The 16,165-nt window shown below is 45.4% G+C and overlaps 1 protein-coding gene across 1 annotated transcript in view; it reads left to right on the top strand.

The window, feature by feature from the left end:
- The window catches only part of GALNT17 (polypeptide N-acetylgalactosaminyltransferase 17), a 2,143,439-nt gene that overhangs the window by 463,411 nt on the left and 1,663,863 nt on the right, over nt 1–16,165 (top strand). The window contains exon 2 of the mRNA XM_069614885.1: nt 3,814–3,997. Coding sequence (XP_069470986.1) covers nt 3,814–3,997 — 184 coding nt within the window. The remainder of the gene's footprint in view (nt 1–3,813; nt 3,998–16,165) is intronic.

Below are 16,165 nucleotides of genomic sequence, written 5' to 3'. Positions count from 1 at the left end.
ATCAATATCCTTGTTCCTATGATAGCAGACATGCCAATTTTTCCTTCACAAACTCCATTGTTCTCAACACATCTTAATTCCTCATCTGGTGTGGTTTCATAGATCTGCTACAAGATGTTGCCACTCTCCAGCATGCCTTTATTCCAATGATGTTCACTCGAAGCCTTGTAACCCAAAAGCTGTGTTGGTGATAGAAAGTGCACCTGAGTGAACCAACTTGCCTCCCTACTTGCTCCTACAAATGAGTTTGTCTTTCTTGGGGAATTTAACTGTCTTCTCTTTCGAGCACCCTCCTTCCCTGACCAATGCAACACACACAATGTAGTTTTTCTTCTCCGCGGACCACTGCCATAGGTAGCCAAGAGCACCAATCCAGACTGTGTCAAGAGCAGCACTCTCCATTCAGACATGGCTATCTTTCACTTCTTGACCAGTGTGCTGAAGTGCAGCAACTGATTTACATAATTTCTTATGTATTGAGAATGCACCTATTCACAGAAAAAACACGTATAAAACTCATTGCACGTGGTTACTCTTTTTATTGCAATCTGCCTAAGTATGCAAGTTTGGTAATAACCCCATTAGTTACATTTTTCTCCCTACATTTTGTACAACTACATTCATTTAACGTTAAGCTAGTGCCTTGTGTTCACCTCACCCTTAGGCATTATTATCTCTAAAATACAGCTTTGCCTATTATCCTGGTCTGTTTTTAAACTACAAAATCTAAGATTGATTTATATGTTATTATGGCCACCAGCAATACTGAAAATGGCTACCATGCCCAATGCTACCATAGTTAGTAGGTTTTGGTTAATATGTATAATACTCTCTACAAATCACATGTTCAATGCACTTGTAAATGCTCAGCATAGGCAGAGCCTGTGATGTGCCAGATAGGTGTGTCAAAGTATGGTAGGGCCGGGGACCAGTCAGCCATATATCAGCCTAGTGTCTTGGTAACTGTGAGTGGTGTGTGGGTTGTGTGAGCCTTTTACAGTGGTCAGTGAGGTGGCTGCTTGTGAAGAACACCCTTTGAAACCTGTGGTATTATATGTACTATCTCTGGTGACAGAGGCAGTGATAATATAGGTGGACCTTGATCAAGGAGCAGGGATGGCTTACACCCTAGATCATTCAGACCTTCTGCCTTTCTGAGCCTTTTCTAGTGATCTATCTTCTCCTCAACTTAAAACATTAGGGCATATAGATTAAACATAATGCATAACATGAGACGAGACTTCCCTTCTACATCCAAAGGGTAGATGGTAGGAGAGGCAAAAAAGGTAAGAATGGTTGAGAGAGAGAGAGAGAGAGAGAGAGAGATACAAACCCACCGAGAGTAAGGAAAAAAAAGAGCAAGCCATTGAAAATAAAAGAGATAACATGAGAGGGGGATACACACATAGAGAATGAGGGAGACATTGAGACTGGAAGAGAGATGAAGAAGCAAATACAAAGAGAGAAGGGAAGAAAGAAAGCTAGAGGAAGACTATAAACAGGAGCCAATGAGAGAGGGGGAACAAGAGATACATTGATTGAGAAAGCCAGAGAGAGAGGGGCAGAAACACAAGAAGTGTACAGATGGACGTACTGACAGGGAAGCATTAAGAGAGACAATGGAGGGGACAGAGTGACTGGGAAGGAGGAAAGAGCCAGAGGCAAAACAAGTACAGAGAGACAATGATAGAAAGATAGATACATAAAATGAGAAAAAGAAAGAAAGGGAAATAAAGAGAGAAGAAAATGCTACCGAAAATGAGGGAGACAGGAAGGAGCTAAGAAAGAAATGAAGGTGAAGGTAAGAGAGGAAGAAGAGAGAAAAGGACATTGAAAACAGTAGAAAGAGCGTGAAAGGGCAAATACCATAGAATTTTAAAGAGATGGAGATGTAGAATGAGTGAGTAGAAAACTACAGATGTGGCGGGGCATAGCTTCCTGAAAGGGTATGAGGTAGAGAATGGTAGGCAAAATGGCACAAGAGCAGAAGATGGTGGCAATAAGTGAGACAGAGGCAAAGTGTTGACGTGAAGCGGATAGGCACATAAAGTGTAGAAGGGAGGGGAAGTATGTTCTGGGACTAGCAGGAAAAGGGCATGTGTCATGTGGCGTGACAGAGAGGTGAGACTCGGTTTAAATAGGATAAAATGACAATCATAACGATATGGGATGGACGCAACTATGGTATGGCTGGGGAGGAAAAATATGTAACAAGGCATGCTCATTCATGTTCCCCTTTGTAAGAATGTCACTTTGCACCGTTATATTCTGTTTGCCACTTGCTATGTTTAAGCCACTGTCTCTAGCTTGCATGAGGCGAGATGGGAAACTATACTGTGCATGTCACTGTACAGAAGCTCTCTACCCATCCCAAAAGAAAGCTCACCGTTCACTCTTCTGGAATATAAACCTTTTGGCATAGCTAAGCGTGTTCTATTCTCTCGCTTTCTCGTTGAAAGGTGGCTTTCTCTTGCAGACGTCATCATATCGCATGTACTCTCACCTACCTCAGAGTGCGTGCAAATCTTTAGGGCATATATTCACCTTGGAGAAATGTATTACGCTATGTTGTCTTCACTGGTAACACTAACGGGCACCGCAGTGTGCAGCTGGCATCAAAGGCTGTATAATGAGGGTTTGTTCTCTGTCAGCAGTAATGTTGCAAGGTGTGACTGTGCCAGGTTGGGACCCCCCCGCCCCCTGCCATTGAAACACACGTATCCATGTGGGTATAAGAGACCGGGGTACGGGAGGGAGGGGGATTCACTTGGCCAAATTATTGTGTTGCCGTTGGTTGTGTGTCTGCTGCTGCTTTACTAGTAAAGTGTTCATCAATCCACCAGAATGGTGCGTGGTCTTCTTTTCCACCGCATGGCTGAGAGGGGAAGGTTGTAAAAAGACAGGGGATCATAGAACTCAGGCATTTCTATTGATAAGAAGGGAAATTGAAACACTGGAGGTAACAACAATGGAGAATGAAACATGGTACTGATGCGAAACTAAGACATGGAATTAGGAAATAAGATGAGCGAGATTAATCTGAGATGATAAGAGGTGTAAGTGATAGAAAAAGAAGTAGCAGTGAAGTTGAGTGGTGGAGGTATGATGGAAAATTAATGGGACATGCTTGATTGAGTTAGAACGCTATAGATGGAAGTAAGATGGTGAGAGATGCAGAAACGTGTGATATTGACCAAGAGAAAGCAAGAAAGAGAGTGCTAGAGGAGAGACATTACTTCAATGGTGTCCATTCCTGTGATGTTATTGTTGTCAAAGGTCACATAAAGACACTTCCTGTGATTTCATCCAAGTCAAAGGGCATGTTATGGCTCTTCTGTTGATGTCACTGATGAGTGAAAGGTGACATGATGTCACTTCAGCTACCTCAGGTATTCTTGTGAACTAATGTCAATGTGTCCCTGGACGACCCATTTGCTGAACAAAGTACCATATCAGGACTCCTCAGCCTGATGACTAACTATATTATGCTGTTTAGTTTAGTTTTTAAACATCATTTGAAAGTATGAGTATCTATCGAATGTCTTTTCAGGCCCATTATGTGGAACTTCATTATTTATTTTGTTTGATGACTAAATGTTCACACAATTGCTATCCATAGAACTTTGCCTTAGTCTGCTGAAGTTGTAAAGATATATCATTTATCTCTAGTCATACACATTATTTCACTCAAGGGACAAGATAAATGTGTCCAGTCTTAGAGTAATTGCAGTATATATTTGTGTTCCCATCAGATCATGCCTTCTACCACTTGCCCTGTGTATATTTACCAAATCATTTCTCTCTTCATTGAAGGTTTATCAAAGTCTCTCGGACTCATTGAAGGATATGGCGGCCGGGGTAAAGGGGGACTCCCAGCCACTCTTTCCCCTGAGGAGTCAGAGAAAGCAAAGGGGCCACATGAGAAATATGGCTACAACACCTACCTCAGTGAGAAGATTTCTCTGGACAGATCGATACCAGATTATCGACCGCCCAAGTGAGTGCCACGGATAAATTAACATGCTACTTGCCTCTAACCTAATTCGTTATGTGACTTACTTCTCCCTGGCATGATTCTAAAATATCTGCATCATGCACTGATCATGCCCTGGTGTGGGCAGATTTGTGATTTCAAATATTTCTTATGGATCATGTGTTATGTTATGTGTTTTACTTTTATACCCTTTTCTGTTGACATTTGTAGGGTCATTTGGCACTTTGCAGATCAGAAAGAGAAGGGGAAGAGCCAAAGTATTAGATAGCTTAAAGGTTGCGTTTTTGTGTGCAGTTCAGAAGTACGTGGTTTGTGTTTAGAGCACTCGGGGTATCGATGACCAGCTGGGAGCCTTGTGTGCAGGGGAGTTGCTGGGTCTGGAAAAGACCCGGGGCTAAGCTGATGGTGGTACTGTTGGGACTGGGGGCTAGCTAGTCTTTTGGCTGTAGCTCCTGAGATTCTATCCGGGGCTACAACCAAAAGACCAGGGGCTATAGCCCCCTTAGCCCCCCCTAGCAACGCCCCTGCTTGTGTGTCAGTAGAATGTGCATGCTTTGCTCGGGCCTGTGATATATACGATATTTGGAGTTGTGTAGCAATATAATGTTTGATGACTGTTGTGAGAGGTGTTCACTTCCCATACTTGTTTGGCTTAGTTTGTGAGTGTGTTAGTGTAGGCAGCAATAACTGATGACCTCGGTGTTCCTTTGGAACATCCAAAGTGTGTGGCGATTCCCACATCCTGGTAATGGTGTACCTGGCTAGGGTATTTGTGAGAAGTCCTGAGGCACCCTTGAATAAGCTGTAGTTCTTAGCAGCAGACAATGTGCAGTGCTTGGTCCTAAATCACGCTGGTGAAAGACAGGCAATTCATATTGTAACAGGCAGCAGTGCATACCAAGTGAACAGATTAGTTGAATCGATGCAGGGGAAACTGCCCTAAGAGACACCCAGGGGAAGAATTACACTGAGTCACCTGGAATCAAAATCGCAACGGGTCAAAATAGCAGTGGGACAGATGTAAGTCGTCAAGTGCCAGGTACAGTGGGACTCATGAGAGTAAATCGCGTGGGCAGAACCTTAGAGGGACACCTAGAAGCAGAGCTGAAGTACGACATATGGGAGCACAATCAGCGGAACTCCTGGGATCAGAATTTAAATGGGACACGCGAGAACAGTATAGTATAAAGTAGAATGGCTAGCAGGCTATTAATGGGCGCTAACTATCGAGAAGCCTCATATGGCAAGGCATAACATGACACAGCAAGAAGTGAAAACACCATAATAACTCATAAAAGACATAAGAACGTTTTCAAAACAGCAAGGCATGAAAAGACCTATCCAGGGAAACAACAAAGTCTATTCTCTGGACTCCAACTCTGGTCTCTGTGAACTGCTCCCATTTTAAATTTTGACTTTGCAACCCTCAAATCCTGCCTCTCAAATAGATATGTAGTACAGTCTGGAGGGTTGTCCAGATCAATTGTCATAGGTTTAAGATTAATTCTAAACCTTCCAGCCATCACCTCATTGTGCCATAGGTTTAAGATTAATTGTAAACCTTCCAGCCATCACCTTGTTGCTTTTGCTTTGTCACTCCAAGTGGGAGGGGTATGCCCAGACTAGGGTCCCGTAACTGCTTGGCATAGAGACACAAGTTACTCCTTACTGATGGCGCCCAATGAGACTGAAACATGTCTGGGGATGCGTACGGTTTTGTGCAGAAGCGATGTGACAAAGCAGTTCTGGCTGGACTGCCCCTTTGGTGGTGGGACCAAGCCTGATTTGCATATGGTCTTTCCCCCTTCTGTATGGCATGGCAGATGAAGAACGATGGTCTGGAGGGTTGCCCAAAGCAATTGCCAGAGGTTTAAGATACATTTGTTACCTTCCAGCCATCACCTCTTTGTTTGTACATTGTATGAATCAAGGATAAGGCAAAGGGCTGATTGAGGACTCCACTTACAGTACTAAGTGAAGCCAATAAGGTAACTCAGCAGATTGAGCGCTTGTTGCTGCAATGTATGTGTATTCTGCCAGTCGCAGGTTCAAATCCCGGCAAGGCCAACTCAGCCTTTCATCCTTCAGAGGTCGATAAATGAGCACCAGCTTTGGTTGGGTGATCATTGTATGCAAATGTTCTACGTACACTGTTTCGGCAGAAGGGACATATAAATAACAAATCCTTATCATTATGGGAAGCATGAATGTTTTAAGTAAGAGAAAGAGCTGCCTGAGCAATGAAAACCCAACACGCTCATTTGCCCTTCGGTAGCATATAGTTTGGCAGACTAAGAACAGGCTCGAATCTCCTAACTTTCTCAGGTGCTGCGTTTAGTCACGCCTTTGACACATGCTGCACTGCCTTTATGTCCACGTGTCTAGTCTAGTGTGTGATTGCCCTCAGGGCTGTCTTCACGCTGTTGTTTCCCCTGTGGGGCTCGTTATCGTTGTACTGTTGTACTTACTGTTGGACTGTGCAGTGACATAGATAGTTGTATTTGCTCTGTGTTTGGGTGGGGTGTTTTACATTAAAATCTGTGCTAGTTAGCGTTGAAAATAGCAACTGCATCGTTTATGAGATGACATAGAAAAGGATGTAATATACAGTACTTACTGGGGTACCATAAATAACTAGAGGTATTGTTTCAAGGCTCAGCAGGATGTACATTGTCAGACTGGTCACTATCAGTTGTAATGTACCTTCTCACCAAATGCATACGTATTGTCTATACACGTTATTATGTATGTATCACGGGAATAATGTGTTTCCTGAGCAACATTGCCATGCCAAAAGGAGTTCTCAGATATTGCGAAATGTAGGTGTCACTTCCGGGTTCATTAGAACAAGATAATGATGCGCGTTAGAAACGTCCAGGCTGCTTCTACATCTGCCTCGTCCTTAGACGTCGTGTACCTAACTGCCGTGGGAGAGTTAGTACCTAACTGCTGCGGGGGAGTATTTGCCTAGAGTAATGACAAGGCCGACTCAAATGCTTTGTGTAAACAGACAAGTAGACGCGGAATGCGCGGAGCACGGTGGGATAAACAGGCTTTTGCAGTTCAGTAATTGCGTCCCTGCCTAACAGACAAGACTGAACTGTTGCACCTTGCTGTTATGCATATAATCCTTTTCTCACACAGAAGGAACGGAGAGAAGGTGCAGGAGGGGGCATTTGTTTGCTCTTGATGCGCAGACATATTCCTGTGGCTCGTTGTTAAACAATGAACCCTTCTAACACTGCATTCCTCATGAATGCGCACTGCAATAATACAGAAGAAAACTACAGTGAGGAATTCATGCCTTGATAAACAAAGACTACCCTTTATTACTGCAGAGTTCCACTTTACAAGGTCGGTGCTAGTTCTGCAATGGTGTGCAGTGGGTATATGCCTGGGGTCTCTGGAGTTCACTCGTTGAAGCAGGACTTTTCTGGGATTTACCTGCTGCGACTAACTTGATGGGATTGTGGGTGTCATAGTTATTATGTACGTGCACTGCAATTAGCTTGCTGAAGCAGTGTTGTTCATGGGTTGGTTGTTCGTGCTAGACTGGTGCACTGCAATTGGCTTGCTGAAGCAGTGTTGTTCAGGGGTTGGTTGTTCGTGCTAGACTGGTGCACTGCAATTGGCTTGCTGAAGCAGTGGGGTTGGTTGTTCGTGCTAGACTGGTGCACTGCAATTGGCTTGCTGAAGCAGTGTTGTTCAGGGGTTGGTTGTTCGTGCTAGACTGGTGCACTGCAATTGGCTTGCTGAAGCAGTGTTGTTCAGGGGTTGGATGTTCGTGCTAGACTGGCACATCTACCCATGCTGTGCAGTCAGCATGCCAGTGGATCTCTTGAGTTTGCTCGTGAAGCAGATGCATTCTGGGGTTTGCATGCCACCGTGAACTGGTGGAATTGGTGGTGCCATGTAGTCATTATGCCAGTCCTCTGAAGTGTGATCGTGAAATCAGGGGTGCACTGGAGTATGCTTGTTGCGCTAGATATGCAGTTCAGCACATGTTGTGCATGGGTTTACTTCTGGGACTCAGGTATCACTCGTTAAAGAAGTATTTTTCTGGAATCCTTTCTCTTCTGCTAACCTGGTAGAATTGCTGATATGATGTTGTGATTATGTCAGTGCTCTGGAGTTTGTTTGTCAAAGAATGGATGATCTAGTGTGGTCATGCTGTTGCTAACACATTGGAATTAATGGTGTCATGCAGTGATTGTCAGTGATTGTCAGTGCTCTGAAGTTCACTTGTTAAAGGAGGGGTGCACTGGGGTGTGCTTGTTGTTTTAGACACGCTTTTCTACACTTGTTGTGTACAGATATACAACTGGGTCACTGAAGTTTGCTCATTGAAGCAGGGGTGTTCTGATATTTGCATTCAAGGGCGAATCTGGGAAAAGGATGGTGTCATGTTTTGATTATCTCAGTGCTCTGACGATTGCTATACATGTAGTTCTGGACATGTCTTTCAGTAGATATGCCAGTAGGCTTCTAAAATTCACTCGTTAAAGCACGGGCGGTCCAAGGTTTGCATGCTGCTGCTATTAAGTTGGAATTAACAGTGTCATGCAGTTATGTTATATTATGTTATGTTTCAGAAGCTTAATATAGCATGACTATTGTATCACCCACAAAGCTTTCTAGGAGCCAGGGACCACACTCTTTGCAACTCTCTCTTACTAAATATTCCCTTTCTAGAGATCTCAGCTCCTCTGGCACCAACTCTTGCAGAGTGCAGCAGGTTGATTGCTTTCCTCATCTGGCCCCCTTCTATGGAACAGCCCCCCCCCTCCCTCTGGATCTTGAGCAGGACTTCCTTAAATTCCATAAGCTCCTCAAGACTTTCCTCTTTACCTCCGCCTTCCCCCATTCTCTCCTCTGCTAATCTCACAGTTGCTTTGATTGGGTTCCAGGGCCCTTATGCATCCTCTGGGCCCTGACCTCCCACACTCAATCACCCCCAGCTTCTGTCTATCCTCGGCACTTGCCTCGGCACACCCTCTGTCCTGGAGGCTCCCATTTATCTTACCATGGGGGCACCCAAGCACCTACCCCCACTGCCCCTTCCCTTCTGCGCTTGTATGTCCTGAATACTCACAAGGTACAGTAGGTTTGTCATTTCCTTTTCCCCCAATTTATTGAATATCTTTATGTTTATTAATGTGTCTTATTCCAATGTCCCTCCCTGTTGTCCTATGGGTGCTTTGAAACAGAATGTACTTGCTGTATAAGCACTTAACAAACAAACAATAAATACATAATTAATTAAATAAATAAATACATACATATTACCCAAGGGTATCTTGGCACTGTAGATGGAAAACATCCGGGTAAATCAGAGAGAGCAAAAGGGACAAACTATCTGAATCAGTGAGGATATAAGAAAGTTTTCAGGGCCTTGCAAATTAAGATAGTCATCAATGAGTCTCAAAGTCAGGGGCAAGACATTCCAGAGACGGGGCCCAGCCACAGACAATGACTGAACCCCACGGTCCTTTTTTTAAAACCCAAGGTGCACATAAATGTTGGGACTAGCAGAGCATAGTACCTTACCCGGGGCATAGGGAATATGCTTTTTTGGAGGTACAAATGTCCTTAACCGTGCAGCGCACAATGAATAAGGCATAAGGCCTTGAACTTCACTCTGCCCACCATGCAGAGCCAGTGGAGCTTGCTCAACATGAGAGAGGCATGAGAATTTATTGGAATGCCAGCCACTTGCTGGGCTGTCATATTTTGAACGACCTGCAATCACTGGAGATGGTATTTTGGCTGATCCAACAGTGCAGCTTTGAAGTAATCCAAAATACCCATGACTGCACTGGCGACCACTGGGCCCTTCATCTAGGCAGGAATGAGTGGCATCAGTTTCTTTAAGGATCCCGGCTTAAAAAAAAAAAAAAATACATCTGTTATTAATCTGTAGTTAGGGGAAATAGTGGCGGAAATCTTCACCCTGAGATTTTTAACTTGTACAAAGAAGGAGGCCAGGGGGCCAACCACCAGGACCTCAGTTTTGCTCCCATTGAGCTTGAGCCAGTTTTGACTCATCCAGGCATACATATCTGCCAGACATCCACGCATGTACATAGTCGCCTCCCTGGGATTGGGAACAACTCGAAGAATTAGTTGGTTGTCATCAGCGTATGCACAGAATTGACAGCCATGATTTTGTATCAGGTCAGCCAGTGGACGGACATATAGGTTAAACAGCAGCAGTGATACAGCTGAGTCCTGCAGGACTCCGCACAACCTAAACGGTGGCATGGACAAGGTCTGGGAATGGTCTGATAGAAACGATTTTAGCCACTCCAAAGCTGCACTGGTAATATTGACCTCAACAAAGAAGTGACACAGAATAGTTTGGTCAATAGTGCCAAACGCTTTGTAGAAGTCCGAAAGGAAGAGAAATCCCACCCCATCCTGGTCGCTAACTCCAGCCAAGTCATCCATTACTGACACCAATAGGGCCTCCGTTCCCATCAGGCGGCGGAAGCCCGATTGATGAGGATGTAAGATTGCAGCCTCCTCAAAGAAGGCATGGAGATGTGGTGTAACAACAGCCTCTGTAACCTTCATCAAAAATGTGAGGAGGGAAGTAGGACAGATATTTGCTGGAAGTGAGAGATCAACAGTAGGTTTCTTTAGCAAGGGTGTCACAAGGGCATGCTTTAGAGAGGAAGGAATGTTCCCAAGCAAAAGGGAAGCGTTAACAGCTAGTTTAAGTAAGAGTGAGATTTTATGACTAATATTCACCAGAACCTCCTGATGAATGGGATATAAAGGAGAGCAGGATTCAAATTGGAGGATAGTTTTGAGCATCTGATCATCGGTGACAAGAGCAAAGGTCGAAAGAGTAGTTTGATCAGCCAAATCACCTGCAGTAGAATAGAAAAATGAGGCACAGACGTCACATCAGTCTGCATCGCAATTTCTCTCCTGACGTTCCAAATCGTCTCCATCAATATGTACGAGAGAGTGTTGCACAGGATTTGTGAGAGTAGTATTTTAGATGAGATTGTACTAGGAGAAGACATCTCTCTCACTACTAGGAACAGATCTTTAGGCTGGTTCAGGAGTCATTTCTCTTTTCTTCTTCTGGAATTAACTACATTAAGGGGAGCCAAAGTATTGGCTGCCTCAATGAAAGTGTCTTCTAAAATAATCAAATAGTCGAGGTCAGGCACAGTCCCATGAAAGTGGGATTGAATATGTGAGGCAAGTGTACTATAATCCACTTTTCCCCACAAATGCCTTAGGGTTTTGCGAAGGCAATCCAAAGGAGCTAACAAAACATAGATAGAAACATAGTAAAAGGGACTAAAACGTGATCAGACCATACCCTAGGCTTGCACAGCAGCTGCAGGTTCTGCAGCGAAAATAAGATAGAGAGAATGGCCTGTAATGTGAGTGGGGTCCTTAACAAGTTGGAACAGCTGTTGGTCCGCTAATAGATCAGCTAATCTATGGCCATGAAGATCAGAAGGATCATGAGGCCAAAGATTAAAATCCCCCATAATGTAGACGGTGGGATACTTCAGCCGCAGATCCCCACTACAGTCAACAACTGCCTCTACAAACTGGTGATCAGAATGAGGGGAGCGGTGTATGATAAAGTCTGTATTGGGGAGATGTGAGCAGGCATTCTATCCCCATACAGGGAGCGATGTCTATACAGGCACATTGTAGGTAATGTTTGTACAGAAGGGTAACTCCACCACCAGAGTGGGCTGCCATTCTGTCATCATGGATGATCGCGTAATCTAAGGGGACAGCTTCAATCAAGTCTGGAGCAGAGCTCCCCGAAATCCATGTTTCAGTAGTACAAACTAGATAGGGGGCATGGGTGAGTAGTAGATACGAACATGTCAAGTGGATGGCTAACTAGGGACTGCATGTTGGTTAGAAACCCATATAGTGCCAGAGAGGGTTTAGGACCGATTGAGGCTGGAGGATAATCAATGCAATATCTTGGCCGCACAGTATTAGGAGGGGCCAACAAACAGAGTACGATACGTGTGTAACAGCAAGGGTCCAACATTCCTGTAAAATATTGCCCACCAGTAGCCTGGGTATCAGTGCCAAGTGCCCAGAGCCCAGACGGTGCCCAGACAGGCACAGACAGGCTTGCTTTGTGCATGCCATCGGCGTCCATCATGCATACTGTTGTTTCTGCCTGAACATGTGAGTCAGAGCGGGAGAGTCAGCTGACCCTCCCTGCGTTGGAAGTAGTAGAAAGTGAGAAAAGTCTGTCAAAGTCAGGAAATATTAAATTTAAGTGAAATCTTTATGGCAATAAGGCGCATGAGAAATACAAACATCAAATTAGAAAGGCACACTGTAAATGGGAATATTAGGTGCAGTGATTGTCAGTGTTCTGAAGTTTGCTCGTTAAAGCAGGGGCGCAGTGGGGGGTTCTATTTAGTGATAGACTTGCAGTTCTACACATGTTGTGCACTGGGTATGCCAGTGGATCTATGCAGTTTGCTCCTTGAAGCAGGGGTGTTCCGGGGCGTGGATTCTGCTGCTAACCTTTTTGAATTGCTGGTGCCATGCAGTGATGATGTCAGTGCTCTGTAGTTTGCTTGTTGAAGCAGGTATTTACTGGTTGCACTTATTGTGCTAGACATGTAGTTCTACACATTTTTTGCAGCAAGTATGCCAGTGGGTCTCTGGAGTTTGCTCTTTGAAGCATGGGTCTTCTGGGGTTTTCATGCGGCTACTTAACTGGCTGAATTTCTGGTGTCATGTTGTGATTATCTCAGTGCTCTGAAGTTTGCTCGTTGAAGCAGGGGTGTACTGTGGTGTGTTTAGCATATTAGACATGTAGTTCTAGACGTGTTTTGCAGTGGATATGCCAGTACGCTTCTTGAGATCACTCGCTGAAGCACAGGTGATCTGTGGTCTGCATGCTGTTGCTAACAAATTGCAATTGCTGGTATCACGTAGCGAATAACCCATTGTTCTGAAGTTGTCTTGTTGAACGATGGGTGTTCTGGGGTTTGCTTATTGTTGTTAGATTTGTTCAGTGCTTAATTTGTAAAAAAATAAGTGGCAGTGCCCAAAAAATATTGGCCCCATAATGCCGGGCACGGCGCCGCCCACAGTGCGGGCGCACCTGCCGCCCCAGTTCAGTGCTATACCTACCTAGATCGGCCCACCACCAGCCCATCACACTGCTGCTGCTCCATGTCACATGTTTGGCGCTGCAGCAACTGCTGGCACATGCTAGTAGTGGGATGGATGGGGAAGGGCACACATGGGTTGAGAAAGTATAATGCTTTAAATTTGGTAAACACTTGTTATGGTAGGTGTAGTGCTCCCCGCATTCCGGCAAACCCAGAGGCAAAAGAGTGCATGTGAACACACATCTAAGTTCTAGACCACACTTGTTAGACGTCTGGACCATACTTGCTGTCATCAAAGTGATAATGCATTTGATAAAATTGTTGCAAACCTGTGGATGTTATCTTTTTTGTCAATTTTGTAGAATGACCCCCCACCGCCCGGCCCATCCCCTCCCACCGCCTTGTTTCCCAAATGGCTCTAAGTGGGGCTGCGTTGCAATCATTGTCCCGGGACTCAGGATAGCTCAGCAGCAATGTGCTCGATTGGAAGCAAGACGACACGAAGCAACACAGGTTCGATCCCCGACTCCTTGCTTAGAAACCTCTGGGTATTAAGCACGTTATAAATACGCAACTAAGACACGCTCCTCCTGTAACTGCATCTCGATGCCCCTGGGCTGTGTGAGCGCTATCAAAATGCAAATAATAAAAAAGCATTCTGTTTCAGTCACTGTTGCACTGTATTCGTCTCTACCCCTTCTGCCCCATCTTACAGTCTGTTAAAGTACACCAAGTATTGTTAATCGGTTACCTCAGGAAGAGCACCCTCCCCTCAGCCCATTCCTCAGTCACCTCATCCAGGTGTTTTGTGTAATCAATTTACACTCAAGCCCTTATCAGTCATCACATCTCATAAATTCATCCCCCTTCACCCTTCCTTCAAGCATGAGCATGGTGTTGTATACTTGGAAAAAATAATTTCTGCAAGACATTGTTGTGAAATCAACAGCCTGTGCTACTTCTGCTTTAGGGCCTCTTTCCTCCTTAACACATATTAAAAAACTAAAAATGTTTTGTCACCCAATATTCAGGTGCCAGAGGAGAATGCATATTAGGATATCTCCTTCCCACTGACATGCTCTTCACATACTTCAGTAAACTGCTGGGTTTAACAGACACCCACCTCAATCTGAGGATTCCTATCTGAGGATTGCATGTGCTCTCATTCGAAGCACATGCTCGGAGTGTATTGTACCCAGGTTAAGGGGCCATATCTGGTTTATAAACCACACATCAGGATAGAAAACATGCGCTGGAATTATGTAACAACATGACAGCAAAAGACGGTTGAGAATTATACACGAATACTCAAGTGCTTTAATTTATGATGACAGATTAGTGGGCACGTGCACCATGTTTATCCCCGTCTAGTTTCCATGTGTGTATCTTTGCCTGAAATGGCATTTCAGAAGTTGGTCTTTGCATGGGCTTTTCTCGTGAAGTGCAGCCGGTTCGGTTTCGGCCCAATACGTGCACCGTTCCGGAATGGGTCCCCTCGCTGAAGCTCGTTTGTGAACTAATGAGGCCGATAACATTAAAAGGAAGAACGGAAACACCCAGGCAAAAATTCACAGTTCATGTTTAGCTTAGATGAATGCTATCCAGGGTCGGACTGGGACATACAATTGTCTCGAGTCGGGCTCGGCACCAATGAAAAAGTGGCCAGAGTTGCAAATGACATTTCATTCCTTTTGTGACTGACTAGTGGGACCACGCTGCCGCCCATGCCTCACCTGATCCTGGGCCTTGCCCTGCCTTGCCTCAATCACGTAGGGCTACCTTCTGTGGGGCTGCCACCGCCACGGCCATGCTGAGCCTGATGATGACAAAAATAGGTGGGCGCGCAGCGGCCCCACAGAAGGTAACATTTTAAAAGAATAAACATGTATTTGGGTGGTATATTCGAAAGTGATGGGCCACAGCCGCCACTCAAAGTAAGTTATTTCTTTTAAAACCTACCTTCCGTGGGGTGGGGCCCCAGCCACCGGCCCGACGGAAGGTCAGGTTTTCAAAGAAAAAAGTAAAAAACATACTTTTGGGCACAATCCACAGGCCCGGCCGCCCACGGCAGAGTCATCCGACTCAGTCTGCGGCAGCCGGCAGCCCCTGGTCACAGAAATTGGCCTGGGACTGGCACTGACTGCAGTCAGCAGCACACAGGTCACACAGACAGAATGGGCCCCTGGTGGGGTCCTGACTCCTGGGCAGTCAGGACACCACCAGGGGACCGTGCCGCCAGCCGGGCCCCGACCTGGGCCTTGCCTGATCATTTGACTGTGACAGGCTCAGGCTACACCGCACGCAACAACAAGTGACTTACCTGCTTTGCCGGCTGGGACTTGGTCTCCTGTCAGGGCCTCAGTGTGGGGGGGGGCTGGGTGCGCACACTGGCACTCGCACAAATGAAAAAGCAGGCAGAGGGGGCCCCAGGAAGCAACTAGGCTGCACCACGCAGGGCAGGCTCTCTCTCTCACAAGTCAGGACCGACGACGCTACGCCTCGACACCTTCACTTCACAGTAACTCGTAAAATGAAGGTGCCGCTGCGCTTCCTCCTGTGGCAACAACAACACTTCACTATGTAATTTCACAGGCTCAGAAGAACAACCAATGAAAAAGGCACATTCTGTGTTACTATGTAGAATGCATCAAATACTGCATAGTAACAACAGAATGGTAGTTTTCATTGGCTGCTGTTTGTGACAGTTTGTTGTTCATTGCTATTCCTGGCCCCTCCCAAGCTCAGCTAGCCATGGCCTGCAACCTGCAAGCACAAGAGAGATCGAGATCAGAATGACAAACCCCAATGATTTATAATCGAAGCAAAGCGAAGTGGAAGGACAAATAAAGCAATTGCACGTGCGCTGCCCCCGCATGAGTTCCGGTGCCCAAAAAAGAGTGCCGGTGTTGGCCACCTGCAACCACCCCCACAAATTAAGCACTGGATTTGTTGTATATCTTATCTTGTGTGTGGGTATGTCAGTGATTCTCCTGAGTTTGGTCATTGAAGAAGCAGTTTTCTGGTGTTTGCTTGCTGATGCAAACCTAGC

This window comes from Ambystoma mexicanum, chromosome 9 (assembly GCF_040938575.1).
Source record: "Ambystoma mexicanum isolate Mex_15411 chromosome 9, UKY_AmexF1_1, whole genome shotgun sequence".
Classification (NCBI taxonomy): Eukaryota; Metazoa; Chordata; class Amphibia; order Caudata; family Ambystomatidae; genus Ambystoma; species Ambystoma mexicanum.
This window is presented reverse-complemented; position numbering and strand designations above follow the sequence as displayed.